The 25,978-nt window shown below is 45.7% G+C and overlaps 3 protein-coding genes across 3 annotated transcripts in view; 2 read left to right on the top strand and 1 right to left on the bottom strand.

Moving 5' to 3' along the window:
• The window catches only part of LOC140700022 (integrin alpha-7-like), a 64,269-nt gene extending 41,750 nt beyond the window's left edge, over positions 1-22,519 (bottom strand). The window contains exon 1 of the mRNA XM_072972491.1: positions 22,268-22,519. The gene's annotated coding sequence lies outside the window, so the exon portion shown is untranslated. The remainder of the gene's footprint in view (positions 1-22,267) is intronic.
• LOC116279502 (olfactory receptor 2AP1-like) lies at positions 3,106-3,981 on the top strand. Its single transcript, XM_031675741.2, has one exon. The coding sequence runs from the start codon at positions 3,106-3,108 to the stop codon at positions 3,979-3,981; it is 876 nt and encodes a 291-aa protein (XP_031531601.2).
• Positions 8,416-12,953, top strand: LOC140700377 (olfactory receptor 10P1-like). The gene is made up of 2 exons (XM_072973887.1): positions 8,416-8,486; positions 11,918-12,953. The coding sequence occupies exon 2, from the start codon at positions 11,934-11,936 to the stop codon at positions 12,870-12,872; it is 939 nt and encodes a 312-aa protein (XP_072829988.1). The 5' UTR covers positions 8,416-8,486; positions 11,918-11,933; the 3' UTR covers positions 12,873-12,953.
• Positions 22,520-25,978: the final 3,459 nt, after the last annotated feature.

The following is a 25,978-nucleotide window of genomic DNA, read 5'->3' as shown; positions in this document are numbered from 1 at the left end:
ATATAAAGTAAAAAGAGACAGCTCCCCTTATGTCCTCCACTTCCTCATCTAACTCCATAAAAGCAATACTGAAAATTTCTCCAGATCTATGTGATCACGCACATAAAAATATAGTTTTAGAGCATGTATGATATATACTTTTTAACCCAAATGGGATAATACACTACTGTTCAGCAGCTTGCTTTATTCACTTAGCAATATATCAAATATATCTTTCCAAGTGAGTTCACATAAATATTTCCCATTTATTTTTATTGGTGTATTGCATTTTATAGTTTGGATGTGCCAAAGTTATTTAGTCGCTTCCATATTGATGGAAATTTTAACTGTTTCCAAATTTTTACATTTATAAACAAGGCTATAATGAACGTCCTTGTAAAATGATTGAAACAGAATTATCATAGAATTTATATAGAATATGGATGTGAAATTTTGAATGATAACATATATCTGTTCACCAAAGACCAACAATTAATGACCAGGAAGTGCAAGAACCTGGACATTCAGGTACTGGATGACATTTCCAGGTTCCACACATCCTGTGATTGGGACATTCTTAGGGACAATGGCAAAGATGGCTCTCTGGTGTTCCAGATAGGCACATGGGCCAGGGATATACGGAGCGGGGCTAAGGATTTCTTTATTTCAGGAAAGTTAAAAAATCAGAACAATATGAAAATGCCTAATTGATTCTAAAATTCAAAGCTTCTTTCTTGGAATAAATGCCAACATTTCTGAAAAAGAATATTATGACCACATAATCTGGTAGCCCACTTCCTGGTTCTGTGTTCGGGCTGTACCTGTATCTTATGGAAAGTGACTCAGCCCATCCAGGGAGCTTAGGGAGCACAGATGGAGGAGTCCAGGTACAAATGAACACCTCCCTCTAAGTGTCAGGGGTAAGAATTTAAAGTAGTTCCTGAAAGCCCCTCCTGAAATCATGTGCTCTCTGAGGTTTCTCTTTCCATCAGTCACAGGTCAGTATTACGAAAACAAAGCATGAAGGAGTTCTGTGCCCAAACAAACTTTACATGCATTAAGTCATTTAAAAATTATTGTATCCCCCTTCACCCTCAGTAACACATAACAGAAATACAGATTTTTCTTTTTTGGGGATAGAGGAGCACCAACTATGAACATGGAAAATCTCAAAATACAGCCTTGCTAACAGAGGCCTGGCTCTCAGCTCCTAAAATCTCACCAGAGACGACATGACTCATTGATCATTCATCAGTGGAAGAGAGAAGGGAAGTGGTAACATCAATTTAAAGACTGAAGAGACTTTACCCTAGACTAACTCTTGAAAGTTCCTATTCACTGTTAGACCAAAAAAAGCTAGGAAAATGCACAGTTTATATGGACAAAGGGTAAACAGAGAACAAAATGGGGGGAGGGGGTAAAAGAAAGAGAAGGGCACCACCTTTTTTCATTTATTTAATAACCATGTATTTTGATTATACTGTGTGTTTTTGCCAATGTTACTGAGGAGTAAAAGAACATCAAAAGAGAAAGAATGTATTTATGAAGAGCCTGGCATAAAACCAACACTACAGTCATTCAGCAGGTGTTGGTTCTCTTGCCTTTCCTCTGCATTTAAGGAACTCACAGTCTGTTTTGGGGAAAGGTGACATATACACAGAAAACAGAAAATGGTCAATGCCTGAAAAGAATGCATCCTATGTGTTAATTCTTATCTTAGAATCAGACATCTCTCTGCATTTATTCTGTGTCACAGATTTTCAGATACTCATTTTGATGTAAAAATTCCACACAGAGTGCAGCCAGTCTGGAAGGCAGTATGGTGGTATCCAGCAAAACTGAAAATAGAATTATCATAGGATCCAGCAAGATATGCTGCTGGGTATACACCCGAAAGAAATGAAAGTAGAATTTTGAAGATATATTTGCACACCCATGTTTACAGCAGCATTTTCACAATAATCAAGTGATGGAAGCAACCCAAACATCCACTACAGATAAATAGGCAGACAAATGTAATATATATGTACAATGGAATATTATTTAACCTCAAAAGGGGGGAAATCCTATCACATGGTACAATATAGATTAACCTTGAGAACATTATGCTAAGCGAAATAAGCCAGTCACAAAAAGACAAATATTGTACATAAGTTATCTGCTGAAAATGGCTTTGAGAACTTGAGAATTGTGGAGAAGTTTAAACAGAAGTTAAGTAACTTTTATTATAAATTTATGGTAAAATGTATAATAAAAAGATGTAAATATTCAGAAACCTGTTCCTTATCAATAAGCAAAAACTAATTACTTGAATTCTCAAAGTATGGTATAAATGGCTAACTAATCATTCAAGTTATTCATGAGAAACTTGTAAATGAGGCTTGCAACTTTTGATTCCAGTTATATTTTCTAGCCAGAGGAATATCACATACTTATTAATATAACAGACATGGATACGGAAGAAAATTATAGCAGGGATCTGATTGGAGAGGTACCATCTATTTCTCTGCTAAAACCATCTAAGACAGGAGAACTAGGGCCTGAGGGAAAGCTGACACTGGCAGCAAAGATTTACAGACTGATAATATTAGTTACAATGGTCCACAAATTCAAAAACATCAAAGGGAAGTTAGGCCATCTTTGGTCACCACAGTTACAACAGCATTGCTGATTCCCTCCTAAAGGCTCCTCAACTGCAGCTAACAGGTGAGCTTTCCTTCTCACACAGAGAACAAGAAAGTTACAGGAATGAGGTGTCACTGCCAAATGAGCAGAAGCAATGAAAGAGCAAAACTAGGGCTATCATTCAAAATGGAAATAAAAATAGAAAACAGAAAAAGATCACGTAGGCACTGGTTTAGAAGACAGGCTAGGAGAGCTGAGGAGGAGCCTGAGAAGGGGCCGTGGAGGACACCCTCCCACGTGAGACTTCAGGGAAATCATTCTCGTGACGAGTCACCCTCTGTCCCATAGAAAACCTCATCCACGTCAAAATGACAGGAAAAAAAGGCATTTGAACCAATTCAACAAGAAAAGCTTAACCTCTTCTAAATGCTCCTGGGCTCCTCTTCCGTTCTCATCACTGACTTCTTTCCTTTGTACCTTCATAGGCAGCAAAGGGCAGCAATGAGAAACCACACCTATATGACAGAATTCATTCTGCTGGGACTGACAGACATTCCAGAGATTCAATTTGTAATCTTTATACTTCTCTTCCTCACCTATGTATTCAGCATCTTAGGTAACCTGACAATCATCACCCTCACGCTACTGGACTCCCATCTCCAGACTCCCATGTATTTCTTCCTCTGGAACTTCTCCTTCCTAGAAATTTTCTTTACAACCCCTTTTACTCCTAGGCTACTATTCAGCATCTCAACCGGAAACAGGAGCATCAGCTTTGCTGGCTGCTTCACTCAGTATTTCTTTGCCATCTGCAAACCCCTGCATTACACGACCATCATGAGCAACAGAGTCTGCATCCAGTTGGTTCTCTGCTCCTGGCTGGGGGGATTCCTCATCATTGTATCCCCAATCGTCCTAACCAGTCAACTGGATTTCTGTGCCTCCAACATGCTGAATCATTATTATTGTGACTATGGACCTCTCAAAGAAATATCCTGCTCAGACACACGACTCCTGGAACTGGCTGACTTTATCTTAGCAGTTGTGACCTTGGTGGTCACCCTGGTGACGGTGATTCTCTCCTACGCAAACATCATCTGGACCGTTCTGAAGATCCCCTCTGCTCAGCAAAGGAAGAAGGCCTTTTCCACGTGTTCCTCCCACATGATTGTCATCTCCCTCTCTTACGGCAGCTGCATCTTCATGTACATAAAACCCTCAGCAAAAGAAGGAGTTACCTTCAATAAGGGAGTGGCTGTGCTCAATACACTAATTGCCCCTTTACTCAACCCTTTCATTTACACCCTAAGGAATAAGCAAGTAAAACAAGCCTTCAATAATATGGCCAGAAAAATAGGGCATCTTTATTCATTTTAATAGCCTCAAAATCAATGGAAATTCTGAATGATTCATGAAGTTACTCCAAATGATAATTTGAGCTTCTGATATCTGCTTTTGTAAAAGTTATTTCTCAGATAAACTGTGATCGCATTTGGAAATTTAGTTTCAAACCTGCCAGCAAGAGAGAGGTATTCAAAAAAGTTCAGATTTTTTTTCTATTAGGTATCTCTTAATAAAGAAGGCAAATTAGGAAAGTAATATATTTAGAGTACATAAAAAACAGAACTGTCTGATTAAAAATGATTTTACTCATCATAATTGTGGTGATCAGCTGAGTGACTAAGTCCACCTTCCCATGAAGGGCTCTTAATCTTACCAATCGCTATCTCAGAAGAGATTATACATGATGTCACATACACAAAAGAAGTCTACTTCATATAAACTTCTCAGGTTTTAAACAACTTTCTTTCTCAAGCTTCTCCCTCCAGCAACTCTTAAAGACTGCATCTCTCTGGCATCTCCTACAGAAAATATTTCCTACTGTAAGGCACAGTGTGGGACCTTGTGATTGTTCATAAGAGTATTTCTAACTCTCATTTGAGGGCTGAAATTAGAATGAAAACTATTATCAAGGAATCATTTGGACTTCACTTAAAGGAAAATTCAGGTGAAGAGATATCTTAGGCCATGTTGGCAATGACCAAAATCTGTAGAACCTAGAGTGTGGCAAGGCACACCTGACTTTCAGCAGCTACGTTTACAGACGGACCTGAGGAGGTTAGGAGTGTTACACAGACGCTTCTTAGGGAAACCTAGGATGCTGTGGTCTATCAAATTCCTCCACAACTTCCTGCACCTGAAGCCCCTTGACTGCCCCTCTGACCTTGCCAATCATGTGGTAACTGCATCTGACAGTTCAGTGGAGCCACCTGGCCTTACTACTTCAGGCCCCATCATTCCTGTGAATACTAACAAGCCCGTCTCCATGACTATCTGTCCTGTCAGCATCTCCGGTAAGTGAGAGCCATCACTGAACATTTTCATAATGCTGGTGTCCCGCTCCACAACACACTTCTCCTGGCCTAGGTGACAGATGCGTCCTCGGGCCCTCCTATGGAACAATCTTCTAGGAGGTCCTACATTCTTGCCTCATATATTCATTCCATCTTTCCCACCTCCCTCAGCCTTTTTATTCCTTCCTTTACCACCTTCCAGAGCAACTCACGTATTTCCGTGTCACTGAGTGTTGGACGTCACTTTTTCACGCACTAGGAGTCCCCCCCAGCAGTGGTGAAATCCTTGCTAGGGTGTTAAATCCGACACCCTGAGAACGTGTTCCCAAGTCAGTAAATTCTTGCTCAGCCAGTAGTACATTCTGGGGCCCTCATCAAAAGCCAATCCCTCGAACACGTCTCTGACTTGAGCCAGTCAAGCTAGCCCATTTCCCTCATTCCTTCAGTGTACAGGATCTTTCCTCCTTTACCAAGCCCAGCATGTACTCAGCTGGATTATGCTGGGTTTAACCCTAATCATCAGCCCGGCATCTCAGAGAGGAGCTGGGGACAGCTCCTGAGGGAAGCACCTGGTTCCTTGTGGGGAAGAGGCCTCCTAAGCATCTTCCAGCAGCTCTTAGTAAGGAAGGGAGGCCACCTCTGCAAATCCAAGGTGTTCGTAACAAGTTGATAAGTTAAAATTCTCGGAAGCATCCATCCAGATATGCCTTTTCCATGTCTCCACCATCAGGATCCTGAGCTTCCTAACAGGCCTGCCTGGCTAAGCATTCAAATGCCTCTGGAGCTCTGTGCCTCTAACAAGCAGATGAACATGCCACTCAACTATGTCTGTCCTCCCACTACAGAGATAAGGGCCTCTCTGTAACCCACCGCAGAGGTAGGCCCCCAGCTCTCATACCTACCCAGGAACTGACTGGTAACAGCACTTAGACTCTCGTCCCTCCTCGAGGCATCAATACAACTTAGCATCAACCAGTCAACTCTACTGTCTTTCTGGACATTTTTCCTCTGTATTTTTCTAATGCCTGCAACATCACATCTGCCACTGTGTTCCTCTCCATTGGGACATTTCTCCAGATCAACACAAGGGAATCTCAATTAGAAACTGAGCCACCACACTACACACAAGGTAACACCAGCCCACACCTGAAGGATTTTGAAGTCTGCAGTGAGCTGAAACTATCGAGAGCAACAACTGAAACTCAACTCAGCAACTAAACAACTAACTAAACATCTGAAACTAAATTCCTGACTCAGTGGACTTGTGCTATCGACCACCAGCCTTACACAACAAAATGCATGGCCATTTCTGTGTACAAATACTATTTACCTCAGTCTCTATGGTTTGCCTACACAGGATATTAAACCTGCATTCAGAAATTACAAGACACATAAAAAAGCCAGAAGAAACAACCCATTAATAAAACATAAAGTTTTAGACCAGACTCGGAAATGACACATGTATCAGAATTATCCTACAGGGACTATAAAATCATTATGAGGCCAATGTTAAAATATCTAATGAACAAGGCAGACAACATGAAGAATCAGCTGGGGAACTTTAACAGAACATTTTTTTAAAGTAAAATAGAATGGTAGAACTAGAAAACACAGCAACAGAAATTAAGAATTTCTGTAGTGAGCTCATACGCCTACTGGACAGAGTTTAGGAAAGAATCAATGAAACTGAAGAAAGGTCAACAGAAATTATCCAAATTAGGAGCAAAGAGGAAAATGTGTGAGAAAAAAGCAGACTATTTTAGAGCAATGAGACAGTATCAAACATTCAAAAATATGTGCAATCACATGCTAGGCCACAAAACAAGTGAGGGTTACAGATCAGGAGATAACTGCCATTGAAAAGATAGTCTGTTGCTCACAGTTCCCAAGAGGAGGGGGCATGCCACACCACGTGGAGCTGCATGAAGAAATACCACAGTCAGTCAGGAGGCAGAGGGAGCTAGGGGATGATGTGGGCAAGAGACTTTTTTGTGCTTTTCATGGGAAGGACTGAGTGAGGCAGGGTAGGCAGGTTTAGGACTAGCTAATCTGAATTTCAGTGGGCTCTGGGTTTAGGGGCTGTCTCTGGTTGTCTGGTACCTGGCTTTGGGATGATTAGGGCAGGAGGATACTGGCCCAGACTATCAGAACTCGGTAAAGGTGGTGGCTCTGGGTATGGACTCTGGATTGCTTCATCTGCATATAGAAGGCATGCTTGCAGGTAAGTCATTTGTTACCTCTAGGAATTAGCTGACTCTGGGAGGGACAGTCTACCCAGGGTTAGTAGGATTCTACATGTCAAAACATCAGAATAAAAAGACACGCTTAAACACAGGGACCAAATCACTAGGGTTCTATAGATCAAGTGAAGGAGCCTGCAGTTTATTCTACCTACAATGAGAATCTATTGAGCTATTGGAGGATTTAAAGAAGACTGACATCATCTGACTTACACTTGGAGAAAAATCACATGAGCTAGGTGGAGACAAGATATGGAACAAGAATGACTCTGATGAAGGACAATTTGCTGGACTGGGAATTCAGCAATAAAGGTGAGAGGTGGTTGCCTGGGATTCAATTGTTGATGCAGAACTAACAGGACTTGCTGAGAAACTGCATATGGAATATTAAGAAAATATATGAATTTAAATGGACAGCCAGATTTTTGATCTGAGCAATTGGGTGATAACAGGGCCCTTACTGCTGATGAGGACGTTTGGGAGAACAAGAGAGCTGTTTGAGACAAAGTAAGTATGAGATACCTCTAAGACATCTAAGGGGCAATACTTAACTCTATATACGAGAGGCCAGGGCCAAAGATGTATATCTGGGAGTCACAGGAGTTAAAAAGGGAAGTGTTTCAAGGATGAGAGGGGATCAAATATTTCAAATGCTGCTGAGAGACTGAATAAGATAAAGACTGAAAATTATCCATTGGACTTGGTAACATGAGGGCTGTTGGTGACCTTGATAAGAAAGAGTCAGTGTTGATATAGGGACAAATGGAGAAAATGGGAGGTAAAAAGTAGAGACAGCACGTGTCAACCAGAAGATACCAGGAGCTGAGGGGAAGGCCCAGGCTATCCCAGGTAGCACCTCTGTTCTACTCCCAAATTCCACCACCCTCCCCAGACTAAAGCCATTCAGAAGGCTAACCCTCTGTAAAGAACCCCACTAAGCACATCTGCAGGAGCATGAGATACCTGGAGATTGATGGGAACCCTGAAACCCCCGCCATGAGCCCATGGGTAACCAGACAGGCAGTGTCTTCCCTGGAAACACTTTTCATCAAAAGCAAACCAGGCATGGAAATCAATGTGACTTAACCACATCTCACTGTCATTAACTTCTAGAATTTTCCAGAAGCCTCTACATTTAAAAGGGAGCCAAGATTTCACATAGAGAAATGAATTACCCATGGTGAGATTCTAGACATAAGGGAGGAGGACTCTCAAATCTCCTGCCATTTGTGACCAAGGAGACCCTACAATGAGTGAGGCAGCAAACGTTGGCAGGAGAGGGAGAAAGGTAAGAGGAAAGGGAGAAGGACACAGGTCGGCCAGGAAAAAATGAGTGAAAGGGAAGGGGACACAGCAGTCATGGGGGACCCCGACAGAGTCACCAGCCCATGACACACCTCAGCACAGAGATACTCAGGGAACCCCCAAGAGTCAGGGCCTCCTAGGCCCCCAGAGGGTGAGTTACAGCAGCAGCTGGAGAATAACTGTGGGCACCACCGGGGCTGAGTCTTCCAGAGGAGGAGGGAATCGGCAGAGCCCGAACCTGCGCCCTTCAGGCCCCACCCTGGCTGGGTGGCCATTTCCATCGGCCCCAGGTAAGCGGCCCACACAGTGCTGGGCAGCCTTGGGCCGTCCAGGGACAGGAGTGGAAAAGGAACAGTGGGTATATCAGGGCCCACTTAGGGCCTACAACCTCTCTCTCTGGGCTGGAAGCCAATAACGGCACCTGGTCATGGGAGAAGAGTCCAGGGCAGGGTTCCCAAATCCCTACGACTGCAAAGACACGTAAAAAGATGTGCAAAGATGTGATTCAGATGCCACCAGCCTGGCTGGACAGGGAGAAGGGATGAGGAGGAGACAGGGAGCCTAGGACAATTTCTCCCAGATAAAACTGCACACAATACAGCAAGTGCATATATGTTCAGATCATGCAAACCTGGGTATGACATGAGCGAGCAGCTGTGCTGTGGGATTGGCCGTCCTGTGTGATAAGTGTGGCGATCATGTGATATGCAGGTGTGAAGTGGGTCTAGTAGGGTGGGGTGTGTGTGGTGACGTGGTCGGGGTGAGGCAGTGGATAGTGAGTGCCGGTCTGCGAGATGATAAGTGGTATGTACATCAGCTAGGCATTCATAGCCTCCATCCTGCCTATGGTCAGTGTCTGATGAAAACTTAGGACAGTCTTTTCAGGTTCCTGTTAATGGTCCTCATCTCAGAGCCCACAGAGAGCTGGCTGTTTCCCCCTTTGCTGTTCCATATAGTCCCCAACACACACACACACACACACACACACTCCCCCATGCACAGCTCCCGTTAATACTTCAGAGAAAACCACGAAATTTGAAAGAACGATGATAAGTTGTCTGCCTGTGCTCCCCAAGATCTCCCTGACTTAATAAAGGCTGTCCTCCCCCCATTTCCCACATCCCCCAGCAGGCTCCAGAACCCCAGCTCCCTCGCCCACAAGATGACGAATCTCCCCCTCAAGGGCCGCTTCCTATTCCTGGGCCCCTTAGGAGCCTCAGCCCCTGCATTCAGGGCTCTCCGAGCGACCAGCAGCACAGCTAGCCAGCCACAACTTCGTCCGCTCACCCTCTGCCCACCTGGCCATTTATCCACAAGTTACCTGTTGTTCCATTGATATACCCATTAACTGACCAGTTTATCCATCTCCATCTCCCTGTCTCATTAAGACTTATTGAAAGCATACTTGGAGATGGAGGAGGGTCTGCATTAAAAAGGGTCACGGGAAGGGAGAAATGGGGAGTTGCTGTTTAACTGGCATAGAGTTATACTCATTTTTCAATAGGGAAAAAGTTCTGGAGATGTGTTACACAACAAGGAAGGTACTAACACCACCAAACTATATGTGAAGAAATGGCTAAGATGATAAATTTCACCACGTGTATTTTTTACCACAATAAAAAATAAATTTTATTTTAAAGAGAGCCTCAGCCCCTCTCTATGACCCAGAAGGGCTCCCTGTCTCTCTGCGAGACTGAAAAGGATACCTGGGGCCTCAGGGCCAGTGTCTCTCTGAACATCGTCCCAACTCTGCCAGGATGCGTAGGAGGTAAAGGGAAGCTGAAGAGGGAAACTAACGGAGGCAGAGTGGAAACAGGGGTGATGGGAGCTGAGGAACAGAGAAGGGAAGAGTCGACGACCCAGGAGAAACTTCTCTGTCCACCCTCACAGACGGCATCTTGGGCAGAACGTACCTAGGGGACAGAGGAGAAAGGCACTCACAGTGCGGCAAAGATGAGGTGGCTGAGGAGGCCCAGGGCAGGCTGAAGAGGAACCGCAGCTTTACTCGGGGAAGGAGAGGCGGCTGGGTTGCCACTAGCGTCCACTTACAAGAAAGCCAAAAACACACAGCACGTGGCAAGACCCATTAAAAAGTCCATGCCCTTAGCCACTTATTCCCTGGGGCAGAACTTCCAGGAGTGGGATAAGTTAACAGAAGCAAAATGAGGCATTTACAAAGATACTGTTTGCACCATTATCTAAAATAGCAAAGAAAGAAAAAAGAAAGAAAGAAGAATCCAAGTTGCCCTGCAGGATCTTACAGTGGAGACTCTGCACCCAGGCACAAGTAATGTCTCGTGAGAGCATGCAGGAAGATGCTTTCTTTAAATACTGGGAGGGCTGTCTGGTGCAAAAGGGCTTAGACATTCTATAAAATACTAAGAATTTAGCCAAGATCTATATAACGAAGACTCTTCCTACAGGCAGAGGAGGCCAAAGCTAAAGGGGGCTACCTCAGTAGATGGTGAGTTCCTGTCCCTGCAGATGTTCAAACAGACACGACAGCAACCTTCTAAGATGTTGCAGATAAGATTGGAGCATTGTCATGCTGAACTGTATGATCTTTAAGGTCACTTTTAATCCTGAATTGTCCTGAGTAGTTATTTCTAACCATGAGGAGCAGAGAAGCTGCGATGGGGTAGGTAGACCTTGAGTTGAGCTTGAAGGAGGAGTGGGATTTTAAGAGAATGCATAGTAACATGCCCTGTCGGGGGCAGTCTCTAGGGAATGCATGGAGACCTGGGAGAACAGAGTGCGGACAGCTGGTACAGCTGATCACAGGGCCCAGATAAGAGGAGAGCAAAGGACAACGTGCAACATGGCCAGTCTCTGCCCAACTCCGCTCACAGGGCAGGTGACAGAACCTGATAACCTACTAAAAGAGTCTGTAGAATCCCAAAGTGTGATACAACTGGGCAGTATTATCACACACAGTCACAACATAGCGTGGCATTCGAAATCCACAGCCCACCGCAGTGATCACTAGAGATAGGCTTGGGACAGTCCCTGGCTCAGTCCACAGCAGAGGTTTCTGGGTAGTTTCTTCCAGACTGGGGTTTCTGTCCCAGGAGTACAAAGGGGGTAGACATGGCAGCTGCTCCATCCCTGCTCTGGAGAAAGGCCCAAGTACACATGGGAGTCGGGCCCTGCACACAGGACCCAGAGCACAGGGAACAGTGGCAAATTCATGGAACTTGGAGTCAAGAAACCTAGATTCAAGTCATGCCTGCCACACCCTGCCTATTACCTCCAGCAAATTATTTAACCCCTCAGAGACCCATGGTCTCATCCATAAAGTGGGGGACCCTAACTGTCTCCGTTGATTCTAGAGGGACTATATGAAAAGTGCTTTACTAAGTTACAGAAATGCTGATTGTTCCTCTATAAACTTCTCTTTTATTGGTTGTGCCACAGGTCCTAGCCTGAAGTGATGGCTAATGCGAATCAGACTCTGCCTGAATTCCTCCTTCTGGGATTCTCTGACCTCAAGGCCCTGCAGGGCCCCCCGTTCTGGGTGGTGCTTCTGGTCTACCTGGTCACCTTGCTGGGCAACTTCCTGATCATCCTCCTCACACAGGTCAGCCCCGCCCTGCGCTCGCCCATGTACTTCTTCCTGCATCACCTCTCCATGGTGGAGGTCCTCTACACCACCGACATCATGCCCAGGACCCTGGCTGACCTGGCCTCCCCGCACCCCCGGGCCATCTCCTTCTGGGGCTGTGCAGCCCAGATGTACAACTTCATTGTCCTGGGCATCTCAGAGTGCTGCCTGCTCACAGCCATGGCCTATGACCGCTACGTCGCCATCTGCCGGCCCCTGCACTACTCCACCCTCATGAGCCAGCAGGCCTGCGTGGCCATGGTAGGCATCTCCTGGCTCGTGGGCATCATCATGGCCACCACACACTCCTCCCTCATCTTCACCCTGCCTTTCCCCAGCTGCCCAACCATCCTACACTTCCTCTGCGACATCCTGCCAGTACTGAGGTTGGCCAGTGCTGGGAAGCACAGGAGTGAGATCTCTGTGATGACAGCCACCGTGGTCTTCATCATGGTCCCCTTCTCTCTGATTGTCACCTCTTATGCCCACATCCTGGGTGCCATCCTGGCAATGGCCTCCACCCAGAGCCGCCGCAAGGTCTTCTCCACCTGTTCCTCCCACCTGCTTGTGGTCTCCCTCTTCTTTGGAACGGCCAGCATCACTTACATCCGGCCCCGGGAAGGCTCCTCTGTCACCACAGACCGCATCCTCAGCCTCTTCTACACAATCATCACACCCATGCTCAACCTCATCATCCACACCCTTCGGAACAAGGAGGTGACAAGGGCCCTGCGGCACGTGGTGAAGAGGCAGGTCCCCTCACCCTGAAGGGACTCAGGGGTTGTCTGCTGACTCACTGCCTGCTCCTCCTCTCAGCCTTCAGGTGCTGGACTTAAACCCTAGCCTAACAGAAACCATGCAGCACCTCAAAGAGATGAGGCCTCCTTGCAGAAAGTGTTGGAGTTAAAACAGAGATAAATGTGTATCTTATCTCCTCTCCCACACTCCAGCCTCACTATCAGAGCATGAGTTATTAGACCAGGGGAGAATGGAAGGGAATACTGCCTAGGGGGAAGAGTATTTAACATCTTCTGGATAATTCCGGATCCCTGAGCAAGCTGATTGCCATGGTATACCAGCAGTCGGAGGTCCATGTCAGTCATGAAGGCAGATGTCTATGAACTTGACATCCAACTCAGTGACCCCCCCAAGAACCCCTGGCGGAGTTTACCTGGCCCTTTGATCTAGTTTTCTCCCAGAAACACACTGCAGTCTTAGGCCCTGATGCCTTTTAGAAGAGAGGGAACTGCTACCTCCTTGAGACATTCCATGTGAATATTCTTCCCTGCCTTTCCCCATCCTTGATTTCTGACCTCATCCTTAACTGGTGATAACATGTCCAACTGGACAAGAGCATCTCCCTGGCTTCCCTGTCCTTCTCCAACATGCATCATCAGCCGGATCCCGTGCATTCTTAGACTAGGCGAAGCCCTGAGGCCGTCCTGGATAGGAACCAGAGAGTGGACACTTAACAGTCACTGTGGCCACCCAGCATTTGACCCTCCTTCAATGTTCAGAGAATTTTCCACTTTACAAGTCTGCTGAGGAGAAAAAATCACCTCCCTCTGTGAGCTGAGAACATTTCCAACACCCCTCCAACGTATGGGAGCTGGTACCACCAACTGGATGCACTGCTGCCTGACCTTGAGTAGCCCGGGCCCACAAGAGGCAGAGAGCAGCGCTCTCGCTCTCGCTCTCGCTCTCTCCCTGTCTCTCTGGCAATAGCAAAGAAGGCTGCAGCAGCAGCAAGTTTCTGGCATACAAGTGCCATCTGGTCCCTAGTGGCAGCACCAGTGGTTTCCTCCACTGGCCAGTTCATGTTTGGGAGTTACTCCTGGAAGCTTAGCCTCTGACATGGTCCTCAACCCTCCCAACACTATATTTTGCTAATAAATTACTTCTCAGTTTCATCATCCAGACAGCTTGCTTCTGTTGCCGTCAAGAATTCTGACTGATACCATCAGCTGAGCGGCTGGAGGCAGCAGAGGGAAAACCTTAACCCTGGTTTCCTAGGAATGAAACGTCTAGCCCCCGCTTAGAGAAAACAGCTCAAAGGAACTTGGGTCAGAGAACATCCTCAGACAGACACAGAGTCAAGGAACCAAGAGCTATACAGCTCTCCTAATCTTCAGAACAAAACTGAGAAGGTCCTTCCCTCATGGGGCTCCTAATCTAATGGGGGTGGCCATGGAGAGAATAGAGTGAAAACAAACAAACCAGCAGAAACATGTAATGAGTAACTACAAAATGTGCAATCATGCAGTAGAAGGTTAATGGTCGATTACAGTTCGCAGGTGTTTCTGGAGGGCTTCCTGGAAGAAGTGACTCAGTGCAGTACTTCCAACCTTCCTCCCATTATGGCATACATAGGAAGTGCTGAGATTTGAGTGACACACCAGGGTAAACAGAAGGGGATTTGAAGGCATCTAGACAGGAATTCATGGAAAAAATTCATTGCACTTCTTATAATACAATCATAAGAGAAAAAAAGTATACAGTACTGTGGAAGTTTTTAAATACTGGTTTTACATAAAAGTTACAAATAAAAATTTAAATTTTTATAAGAAACTTGAGCTTGCTTCTGCAAACATAATTTTTATATTATACTAGGTTTTGTGTTTAAAAATTGACACAGTAAACACTTCCTGATCAAGATTTTTTAAGTATTGATTTCTTAAAATAACTATGGTCATCGTGAATGAAAATTACTCACAGAAATGGGTGATAAAAAATGTAAAACCTTTTACAAAGTCATTCGAAATTTTGCAATAGTTGAAACTATACATAAATATATATATATTTATATTTACTAGATCTTCCTTTTCTTTCATGGGCAAAGGTAGTGTTGAAAATTCTTGTTAATAATGAAAAAGAATTTCATATCCAATCATACTTTTTCACGTCAAGTGCCTCGGTGCAGCACTGCTGGAGCGCTAACATGCAGAACGCGGGGCCGGCTTAGACACCGCCACAGGGCACGTGAGCAGGCAGCAGACAAGATTCAGGTCCACTACGGAGAGCTGAACTCTCAGGACGCCCCTCGGACTCCCCACCCTCCGACCCCCGCAGGCCACACGCTGGGCTGTGCACTGTGCTCCTCAGGCACGTGGAAGCCCACCTCCTCCACAGCTCCACAGGCCCCTCGCCCACAGAGGGTAAGGGGACAGCGGGGAGCTGGCCCCAGGAGAAGACGTGAAGGCTTCAGAGCACTTCATGGGCTGCCTCCTCCTACCGAGGCCAAGCAGTGGCTATGGCTCGTTTTTCTCAGCGACCTCAGGAAACTCAGTTTAATGCCAAACCCCACTCCTTTTGGGCTTCCCCATGAGGGTCCCAGGCAAGGCTGTTTATGACCAGATGCAGTGGGCCTGGGAGCTCCATCCTTTCCAAGAGTCCACACGTGCAGAAACCAAGGCCTGAGAAGATCACTCCAATCCGTGTGGTCCCCCAGCGTGCCATGATGCACCCACTGGAATGCTCAAGTTCAATAACTCACTCAGAAAATACTACATCAGGAAGTGTGCCAGGGATCTGGGGCAAAGGGGAATAAAACACAACCAAACAGGACAGACAGACCAACAGTCGACTGCAGTCTCACAATTTTATATGAGACATGTGCCAAACACAGCAGCAAGACAGGACGGTGAGGAGCACAAGGGAAAGGTCCCTAATCCAGCCTGAGAGGATGGAGCAGGCTTCATGGAGGAGGAGATATCTTAGCTGAAGTCTAGATAACAGGGAGGAGTTATCCAGGGAAAGAAGTAAGAAAGGGAATAGAATGTGCAACGGTCCATCAGTGACAAGGAGCATGGCACACACTCCAGGAACCGCAGGGCGATTATTACAGTTACGAGTGTGTGTGTGTGTGTGTGTGTGTGTGTGTGGTGGGCAACGGGGAACTGACAAGAGAGGAGGGAAATGTAAGCAGTGCCCAAATCTGCTGGGGTCTGAAGAGGCCCAGTGAACCTCACAGCTCGCCCTTTTGGGTTCTCTGCCAACGAGGAGAATACACTGGAGTTAGGGAGAGAGCACAAGGTCAGCTTTATTACCAGGCAGGCTGAGCTGGGGGAGACGGCTTGAACCCAAGGTCAAAATGAGCTTCCTACTCCCCACATTCACCACCACCCCCAGTTACAGGCAGGGGTTCTGTACAAACTGCTGGTCACCCCAGCGGGCCGGCCCCCAGCTCACCACCTGAAGGAGAAGAGTGTGTACAGCCTAAGACAGGCCAGCCCGAGACAAAAGCCAAAGAGGGCTTTCTACAGCATCACCAGGCTGTTCACTCCTCCTCCCCTGAAGAAGTGAGTGAGGGGCTAGAGAGAAAGGCAGGAAGTGTTTCCAGCCCTGTTCCCTTCTGGGAGTGGGATAAAAAATCCTTTCATCTCATGGAAAACCTAAGGAGCCAGGTAACAGCTGTGCTCCCACCTCCACCCCGTACAGATCATGAAGGATGTGGGGGTCAGTTGAGAATCTGGGGACTCATCCTGAGTGACAAGACCAGATGTGAGGTTTTTTAAAAATCTTTCTAGTGGTGTGAAAAGTAGGTAACAGTGGCAGGAAAAAGAGACGTGGAGATCATTAACCATTTTATCAGCGATGGTGCCCAGTTGCCAACAACAGATTCCAATCTGCTCATCTCAAGCAGAGGGGAATTATTTGAAGGTTGAACAGTGCACGGAATCTCCAAGGTGGGGACAGAGAGCCAAGGTCCTCAGTGGTGCAGCAAAGATGACACTCAACAGCCCAGGACCCACACCACTGACACGAGGAGCTCGGTTCATATGCCACTGCCCAGCGCACACTGATGGCACTCGGGACAAGACGTCACAGCTGCCCCCTAGAGCCATCCACACTGGGCCGGTGGGAATTCGAGGCAAAAAGTAACTGATTAGGGCCTGAACAGGAAGCACAGAAGGGCATCTGAGCTATAATGAACAGCAATAGCAACAGCTAAGATTGTTTGAGAGCATAATACATACAATACAAACCCCTTGACTTGATTATCTTATTTAACTCCCATAAAAACCCTATGTGGTAGATGCAGGGATGGATCCCAGACATGTGGGGCCTAAAGCTTATATCCTTTGAGACAGCCCTATTTAATAAAACAAGACAGAAATATAAAATTAAGTACAATGTTCATTTAAAGGAAAAAATATATTACTAAAATTAGAAAATTTTTTAAACTGGCAGATGCCACAAATGATACAATCCAGGAAAACAATATATTTTTGTTTTCCCTGCTCACCTCTGGAATTCATTTTTTCTTATGTTTTTTGCTGTGCACTCTTTGATTGCCTTCCTATTCACAGGACAATGATTTTGTTATATACTTTCTGTAAAGAGATTAGAGAGATGATTTGTCCTACCCCTTGCATGGTTGACTGAAATGTATTGTTTTAATTGGTAGTTTAGGGGAAAAGTTTTTAACTTCACAACTCATTTTTGGCAATTTTATGTTAGATTTTAGGACTGTTGTCAAATTTGATCAAACCTGTATCAAATTTCTTTCATATATTAGCTGTAAATTTTCACAATGTTTCAAGTTTTCCTGTACAATGAATTATCTTAAGTAGTCTCTGAACTGACCTCACTCATTAGCCATTTTGCTCTCCAGGGTCTCACTGCAGTAGCATATTAAATTTTATGTTTCCTACTTTGATGTCAGTATTTATGTCTAATCAGCAAGAAATCTAAATCTTTTCCCAATGTGTTCATTTGATTCACTCTCTTCATTAATTGGATGGTGTTCAAGTGACCTATTGCTGCATAACAAACCACCCCAATCCAGTGGCATAAAACAATGATCAGTTTGTTGTGCTCTTAATTTCTGTAGGTCAGGAATTTAGACAGAGCACAAGGATTCTCGTCTCTGCAGCACAATGTCTCTGTCATCAGACTCACTAGGTAGAAGTGACTTGAACAGCTGGGAGCAGAATCATCTAACAGTTTCTTCATTCCCATGTCGGGTGCCTGTAATGACTGGGTTTACTGACCAGAACACCTACACGTGATCGCTCCATGTGGCTCGGCCTTCTCACAGCCTAGCAGCTGGATTCCAAGAGGGAGTGTCCCCAAAGAAGACATCCAGAGCAAACATTCCCAGAGCCAAGACAGAGGCTGCAAGGCTTCTTCCCACCTAACCCTGGAAATCACACAGCATCATTCCCAGCACATCCTGTTGGTTACAAGTGGGTCACTAAGACAATCCCAGATTTAAGAGTAGGGGGATTAGACCCCGCCTCTTGATATAGGAGGGTGACAAGGTCACATTGCAAACGTGCATGTGGGACGGGAGATACTGCTGCTGCCATCTTTGGAAAACACTATGTCAGAGACAGATTATCAAGTAATCCACGAGCCTATACTTCATGCAGAATCTCTCTCTTCCTCTTAACAAACTTCAGCTTTTAATACAATTTGAAATTTCCATTATAATTCGTTCCTGAATGTAAGAATAACTTCATCACTCATTGTTATTGCTTTTGTTTCATATTTCATTATTTTCATCTCTTAGTTCTTTTAAAAATAAATTTGAGGATGACCAAAGCAGTTACCTTCATGTACATCCAAATCCATAAAAGTTGTTTTGGGTTTTGTTCTGTTTTTGAGCAGAGACAGGTTTATTCAGGGTCAGGCAAGGAGAACAGGTGGCTAAGCTCAAATACCCAGCACTCTAAAGGTGGTTTTAATTTCTCACTTTTTAACTGAAACACTCAAAACATCTTTTGAAATTTCAGTTAAAATGAAGTATTTAAGTTTAATCAAATACCCCATTCCCATTTTTTAAAAAAGAGTAAAATTAATGCTTTGTTTATAAGTGTATATGTTCCTGCATCATCAAGGATATTTCTGACAGGAGAGAACTTGTTTTTTACTTAGAGGATGAAAATCAAATCCTGCTGACAACTTTACACATGTCATGGTTGGAAAGGTCTTTTGCCAGAAACTCACTTATCAATCCCTAGATCTCCAGCCTGGTTTCTCCTCCACTTACCACATATTTTCAGTGCCCGGCACCATCAGACACATTTTTGCTGTATTAAACATCCGGTGCTAAACTTTGTGTCATAATGCTGATGATACGGCACCGTGGGTAGAAGGTGTGTTCCTGGAAGTCATTCCTGCATCAAGACAGCTGGCAATGACTTAACTATGGGCAAAAGTGACTGTGAACCACACAAACCCAGATGCTACCATCCCATAAAACTTAAACTTAATCACCAACTCAACTTAGACTTAGATCCGAAAGTATCCATGGTCACTTCAACATGACCCATCACAAGGGGAAATGTGACAGAGAAAGTCAGAGAGGAGAAAGACAGAAGCTACAAAAGACTTCAGTTAAAATAGATCACTTTGCAATTTTTAATAAAACTTGGCAATTTATATTTTAAAATGTGACCATAGGAACATAACTGCTAGCAATTCCTGGCCCTTTTAAGGAGCCCATACAAGTTTGGAGTCCCCAGAATTCAAGCTTCACAGTAAGTTCACCTCTAAGAAGGCTCTATTATTAAACCAATCTCAACAGGATGAGGAAACCAAGGCACAGAGATGTTGAACAACTTTCCCTAGGTAACACAGCTAGGAAATAACGACTAGAGTTTCCAACTCTACAGCTGGCACTTTCACTCTCTACATTATTAATTTTCCCTCTGATAATGTGAGTTTAGAGAAAGTAGAAAGATGAGAACAAAGAGCTGATGAAAATAAGCAGAACGACAGGTGGAAGGAGGTTAGTGGCACAGAGGAGGAGGAGCAGGACAGCCTGGGCCACCAGAAAGCCACTTCTCCTCATCTGGACCAGATGTGCAAACACTGAGTAAGAAATGCATTTCTTCACTACCTTGTAAGTGGAAAACACTCCAGAATCAGTGCAGGGACGGAAGTTAGCCTTTCTTGTCTTGCCTCAGAGTCACACCAGCTCTCACTCTGCACCATCATTTAATCCACACCAACCTCAGCATCTCATTTTCCTCTAGGAACCACACCAGTTCATTATTTTGATAAGACTAAGCTGACAGCACCTGGAGAGAAGCACACAGCAGGTATGCTAGGTGTACGCTCATACCAGAGGGGAGGAGATAAGCCCCATCAAATTCAGAGACCTGGCACCTCAGTGAAGGTTCTCTGGAAATGTCAAGACATCTCCTCAAATGTTAAGGACAAGCTGCCTCACCTTTTTCTCTGTAGGGTAAGAAAATGACCTCCTGCGGGTCTCTGGATTTGGGAAGCAACATACAGCCCATTTGGGTGTGCTGCTTCAAACCCTCTAGCAGATGTCTCACAAGTCAGAGCAAGAAAACGCTCTCTAGCTGGTCCAGGCTGCAGTTCTGCCATCTGGACCTCCTGAACACCCAGCACACCTTAGGATGCTCAACATCATGGCGTTGGAAGCTCTAGTAAGTCCAAGAGGCAAATCACAGGTTTGGGAACCAAACCCAGGTTTTGAGAGCCAAGCCCTGGCCTGTGGGGCAAATAATCAGTATCCTTTTGTGAAACTGTTCTTGGGCTCGTTGTAGGCAACAGTACATACTGAACATCTGACCACTGAAGACCAGGTGACCATCTGTTGAACTCTTTTGGTCACCATAGATTGGACATAGCTGATCCATCCAGCCTAAAATTAGGAATTTCCAGTTGCACTTCACCAACAAGCAGAAGTGCTGAATTCAGACAGGGCCCAAGCACACGTCCTAAAGACACAAGAAAGTTGCATCTACCTCCTTCCTCAACAAATCATACTCAGTTCGTTCTGAATGGGCCTGTGAATAGAACGGCCATAATGGCAGGAAAGGAGGCCGGGCATGAACTCCACAAAAGCAGCTTCTCCTCACCAGCCAACCCACTGACCCCACCGCTGAGATTCCACTTTGGTTTTTTTTTTTTTATTCAAATGTTTCATTAAAAATCTTTCATACATTTTGTGGTTTGGTGTTTTTTTGTTTGTTTGGTGGGTTTTTTAATTTAATTATAGTTGATTTACAATATTGTGTTAGTTTCAGGTGTACAGCTTCAGATTCTTTTGTACTATTAAAAGTTATTACAAGATATTCAATATAACTCCCTGAGCTATACAGTAAATCTGGTTGCTTATCTATTTTGTATATAGTGGTGTTTATCTGTTAATCCCGTACTCCTTATTTACCCCTCCCCCTCCCCTTCCCCCTTTGGTAACCATAAGTTTGTTTTCTACATCTGTGAGTCTTTTTGTAAATAAGTTGATTTGTATTTTTTTTTAGATTCAACATACAAGTGATATCATACAATATTTCTTTCTCTGACATTTACTTTTATTTGGTGGTTAAGAGCTTTGCGAGAAGACAGAACTCCCCCATCCTCTACAGAAGCCAACACGGCCAAAATACTGGCTTTCCCTAAACTCTAGCAGCCAAGTCACAGGCCTGTGACCTTAGCTAGTCCCCGTGGATGTATCTGCTTAAGACTTTCAATCAGGTGCAAGTGATGCAGAGAGTAGAGGAAAGTTCACAGTTCATTTTGGTGACGGCAGTGGGGGCACCCAGGACCTAGAGGCGGCAGCACCACACATGCCAAAGAAGCACCAAGAACCAATGGTGGCCGCGCCAGCAGCATCCTAGCCAGACCACCCCTGTGGTAAAAACTTGACTTGGCTCCCGTCTCTGGGTGTCTCTTGGTTCCAGATCGTTCCCCAAGCCTGGTCCTCCAGGATTCCTATCAGCTCTGCGACCAGCGGAGTCACTTTTTCTCCCCCCAGAACTGCTCACTTGCTACCCCTTTCCCTTCCTCCCAAGGCCCAGAGGAAGGGGCCCACATGCCCCCTGCGGAGTTGCCTGCACTCAGCCTGCACCAGGATTTCCGCATTTCCAAATCCCCTCTCTTCGAAAAGTCCACACACAGCTTCCGCCTGACGTAACACAACATAACACATTTTCGGCTTTCCTGCAACTTTGGGAGGCTCCTTAGCGGAGAAGGTCCCAACGTTTTTGTCAAGTTAATCCTCGGCCCACTCACACGGGCAGTACACACGTCCCAAGGCGAGTCCACCCCCAACGCGCGGCTGCGGGCGAGGGAAGGCGCGGGGACAGTGGGACCAACCCTCGTCCCCCCGCGGCGGCCGGGCCCCGTCGAGGGTCGCGGGGCTTTCTTCTCACCACCGAAACCCCAACCACGCCCACGCTTACCTCCGAGGCCCGCAGGAGGCCTTAACAGCGGCGATGCTTTCTTGTCCGGACGACGCTTCCCGCTCGCAGGAGATGTGCCGTTTAAAACGGCGGGGACGCGCGGAAGAGGCCGGGTTCGGCGGCACCGAGGCGGGTGGGCGCGAGGCACGCACCCCCGGCCCCCGGGCTCTGCGCTCACCCTAACCGCCCGCCGCGCCCGGAGCCCCCGCGCCGGCGCCAGCGGCCGCGGCCCGTGTGCCCCGAGGCCGGCCCCCCGCCCCCAACTCCGCGCGGCCCCGCCCCCCCGCCCCCAACTCCGCGCGGCCCCGCCCCCCCGCCCGGCAGGCCGGCCTCCCGCCCCCGACTCCGCGCTGCCCCTCGACAACCTCCGCGCACGGCCCTGCCCTCCCCGCGCGCGGGCCCCGCGCCCCCGCCCTCCCGCTCGGCCGCTCAACCGGCCGCCGCGTGTCCGGGTCCCGGGAAGAGGCGTATACGCCAACGGCCTCAGGCCTACGCTGCCCCGAAGTGTTTAAGACATCTAAAAACCTCAATGAAAGTTATCACTGAAGTTCATAGAAATGCAAATGATAGCAGTAGCACTCCTACTATTAATCAAAAGTAACTACCGCTTCACTACTTGCCATGCACTGCCAAGCAGTTTTTTTTGTAATCTATTCGACGACTATTTCTTCAACATCTAGTATGTGCCAGGCACTAGGAAAACACTGGTAAACAAGACAGGCAGCAACCCTGCCTTTACGGGACATGTAGTGAGAGATGAGAAACCATTAACAAATTGATTTCCGATAATGTTAAGTGACTGTGCAACAAAGAATGCCTGGAGAGGGTCTACATTAAATTCTCACAACTATTCCGTGAAGCATAGAAACTATTGTAACTGCTGTTCTACAGATTAGGAAATTCAGGCATAAAAATGGTAAGAAACCTCCAAGGATTCGATTTTGGAGCCTCCTAGCACCACAGCCATGCTGTAAACCACTGTGTCATAGTGCCATCTGTATCCAGTCCTCTGGTCAACCTTTCTTAGGCAGCTCCATATTCCCCACTCCTATAATTTCCAATACAATAAGGGACACTATTCCACTCTTTAATGCCCCTTATTCCCAAGGATAGACATGGACTCCTCCGTCCCTAGCCTCCCATATCCTCTTTTGCACTTATAGGATGGCCAACATTCACACAAGTAACAAGAGTGAGTCTCTGGTCCAACAAAGGACTCATATCAGGGGAAATTGCTCTATTTCCCAGGTAGTTTCCTTCTTCCTGAATGCAGGTGATCAGAGCTTTCTGCTTAGGTCCTCACATCCAACTGCAGTTCCAGCCCTGCTTGAATAGCACCTGGGGATACAGTTGCCAGATTTAGCAAATAAAAATACAAGACATATAGTTAAATTTTATTTTCTCATGAATAATGAATAATTTTTAATGTATCTGTGTTTCAAACATTTCTTTCCCCAGAAAGATAAAGTGGTGCAAAATCCTTCTGGCCAATATTTCATGGGACACACTTATACCAAATAATTACTTGTAGTTTATCAGAAATTCAAATTTAACTGAACATCCAGTATTTTCCTGGCAACTCTGTCTAGGGACCCCATAAATAGGGAGCCTCAGCCTCAAGAACTGATGGTCACCATCTCAGGTGAGAGACGCACAAACCCACTTAGGGACAAGCCAGTCGGATTTCATGTCCTCCTCCTGCCCCCGCCCTCAGCTCACAACAATGAGGAAAAAGCCTCTCCCCCTGTCTTGTTCAGATACCAACTCTATAGGGAAGTCATTGCCTGAGTCTAACTTTGATGCCTCACGTTGCACTCTCAGTCCAAGTATGTCTCACACAGTGCTTGGTGGACTGGGGGTAAATGAGTTCGTGTCCTCCTTGTAAGGTCTTTTCTGCACTACAAGAATATTAACTATCCCATATGTCCCCAGTCCTGCTCTTCCCCGGGCTCCCTAACCCTAACTCCTTCCTGACTCTTAGTCCATTTCCTTCCCCTGCAAATGGGACTGCCCTCAGTTGGACTGTAAAGCTATAAAAATTCTTTTGGAGGACAGTTTGGTAATATGCTTCAAAAACTCTTAAACTGTGCATATGTTTTCACCCAACAATTCCATTCCTAGAAGATGGTGCTCAGAAAAGCATAAACATACAAAGATATGAGCGCAATGACATCTCTCTCAGCAATATTTATAACAAAAAATTTTAATTCTAATAATAGAAGATTGTGGGGTTCGTCCTTAGTTTTTGGTTTTGTTTTTTTTTTTTTTTGAAGTATAGTCAATTTACAATGTTGTGTTAGTTTCTGGTGTACAGCATAGTGATTCAGTTATACATATGTATATGTTCCTTTTCATATTCTCTTTCATTATAGGCTAGTAGAAGATATTGAATGCAGTTCCCTGTGCTGTACAGTAGGACCTTGTTGTTTATCTGTTTTGTATACAGTAGTTGGTATCTGTGAATCCTCAACTCCCTTTTTATACCCCCAACTCCTTTCCCCCCGGTAACCATAAGTTTGTTTTCTATGTCTGTGAGTCTGTTAAGATTGTTTAAAATTAGTACATTCCTATAGTAGGCTACTATATGGATATTAAAATGATGCTTTAGAAGCCTACTTAATGTTACAATATAGTTTAATAATGTGGAAAACAAAAGTTATGAGCAATTTAGACAATATCATCCCATTTTTAGTTTTTAAAAATATGTATAGATGTGTGTACACATACACACACACACACACACACACACACACACACAGGGAAACCAGACATAATTAACACCAAAATGTTAATGGTTATTTTCATTTCTTCTGAATGCAAAATTCTCTGCAATTAACAGTGTTACTTTTGTAAATTGGAAAAGAAAATCAATGCGATTTTCAAGGCCCTCGTTTATTGTGCCTTTTGAGTGATTTCCCTGCTTATCCTCTCCCCCTGGCAGCTTATTGCTAAGGGAGAGTTTATGAACAAGCAAGAATGGGCTTCCCAGGGAAAGTAAAATGGTGCAGGCAAATGAAGGTGGCTTCAAGTAGAACGAGTGGACAGTTTGCAAGAAACAAAAGCATCATCTTGGGAGTCCAGGGGCCAGATCAGCCCTTCTGATTGATCAGAGTCAGAGTGAGAGATGTAGGTGCATTTCTACCCTAGGACCACACGAGAAGATGACCAGCAAGCCAGGCTGCAGGTGAGAAAGAAGCTCAGGAGAGAATATCAACATCTCAGGGATCCCAGGAGAGGAGCTGTAAGTCAGGAGAAAAGTGACTAGACAGAAGCTTCCAGACCTAAAGCGGCATCGGGCAAGACTCAGCACCTGAATGGCCAAAGCCAGACCACCTATTCCCTGCCCCGTTCCTACCCTGGTCAGACCTCCCACCTGGAGCAAAGGTGCTCATGTCATATCAGGGGTGACTTATGCAAAAAAGAAAGGTTTGCAGTGAGGACTCTGGGAGAAGGAGGAAGAGCAGTGTCTCCAGGAATCTTAGGCCCAGGAAGGCGCCCCAAACCACAGGGAAGACCAGGAATTGCTCAGTCATCACACAAGACGGGCACAGCGCCTTCCCTCCTCAACCGCCCCTCAAGTGCCTGTCTCTCCAGCTTTCTGCCTGCAAACAAGTCAGGTCAAGGCCGTAAGAACAGGCCCCAGAAGCTGAGTTCTGAGCAGCATGTCAGAGCCCTGGGTCCTTGAGCTGGGCAGGCAGGGGCCCCTACACA

This window comes from Vicugna pacos, chromosome 12 (genome assembly GCF_048564905.1).
Source record: "Vicugna pacos chromosome 12, VicPac4, whole genome shotgun sequence".
In the NCBI taxonomy this organism is placed as follows: domain Eukaryota; kingdom Metazoa; phylum Chordata; class Mammalia; order Artiodactyla; family Camelidae; genus Vicugna; species Vicugna pacos.
The sequence above is the reverse complement of the archived record's forward strand: the minus strand, read 5'-3'. Positions and strand labels throughout refer to the sequence as shown.

Bases quoted from the DNA above. Each gene is read 5' to 3' on its own strand.
- LOC116279502 (XM_031675741.2), top strand. From the start codon at position 3,106: ATGAGAAACCACACCTATATGACAGAATTCATTCTGCTGGGACTGACA.
- LOC140700377 (XM_072973887.1), top strand. From the start codon at position 11,934: ATGGCTAATGCGAATCAGACTCTGCCTGAATTCCTCCTTCTGGGATTC.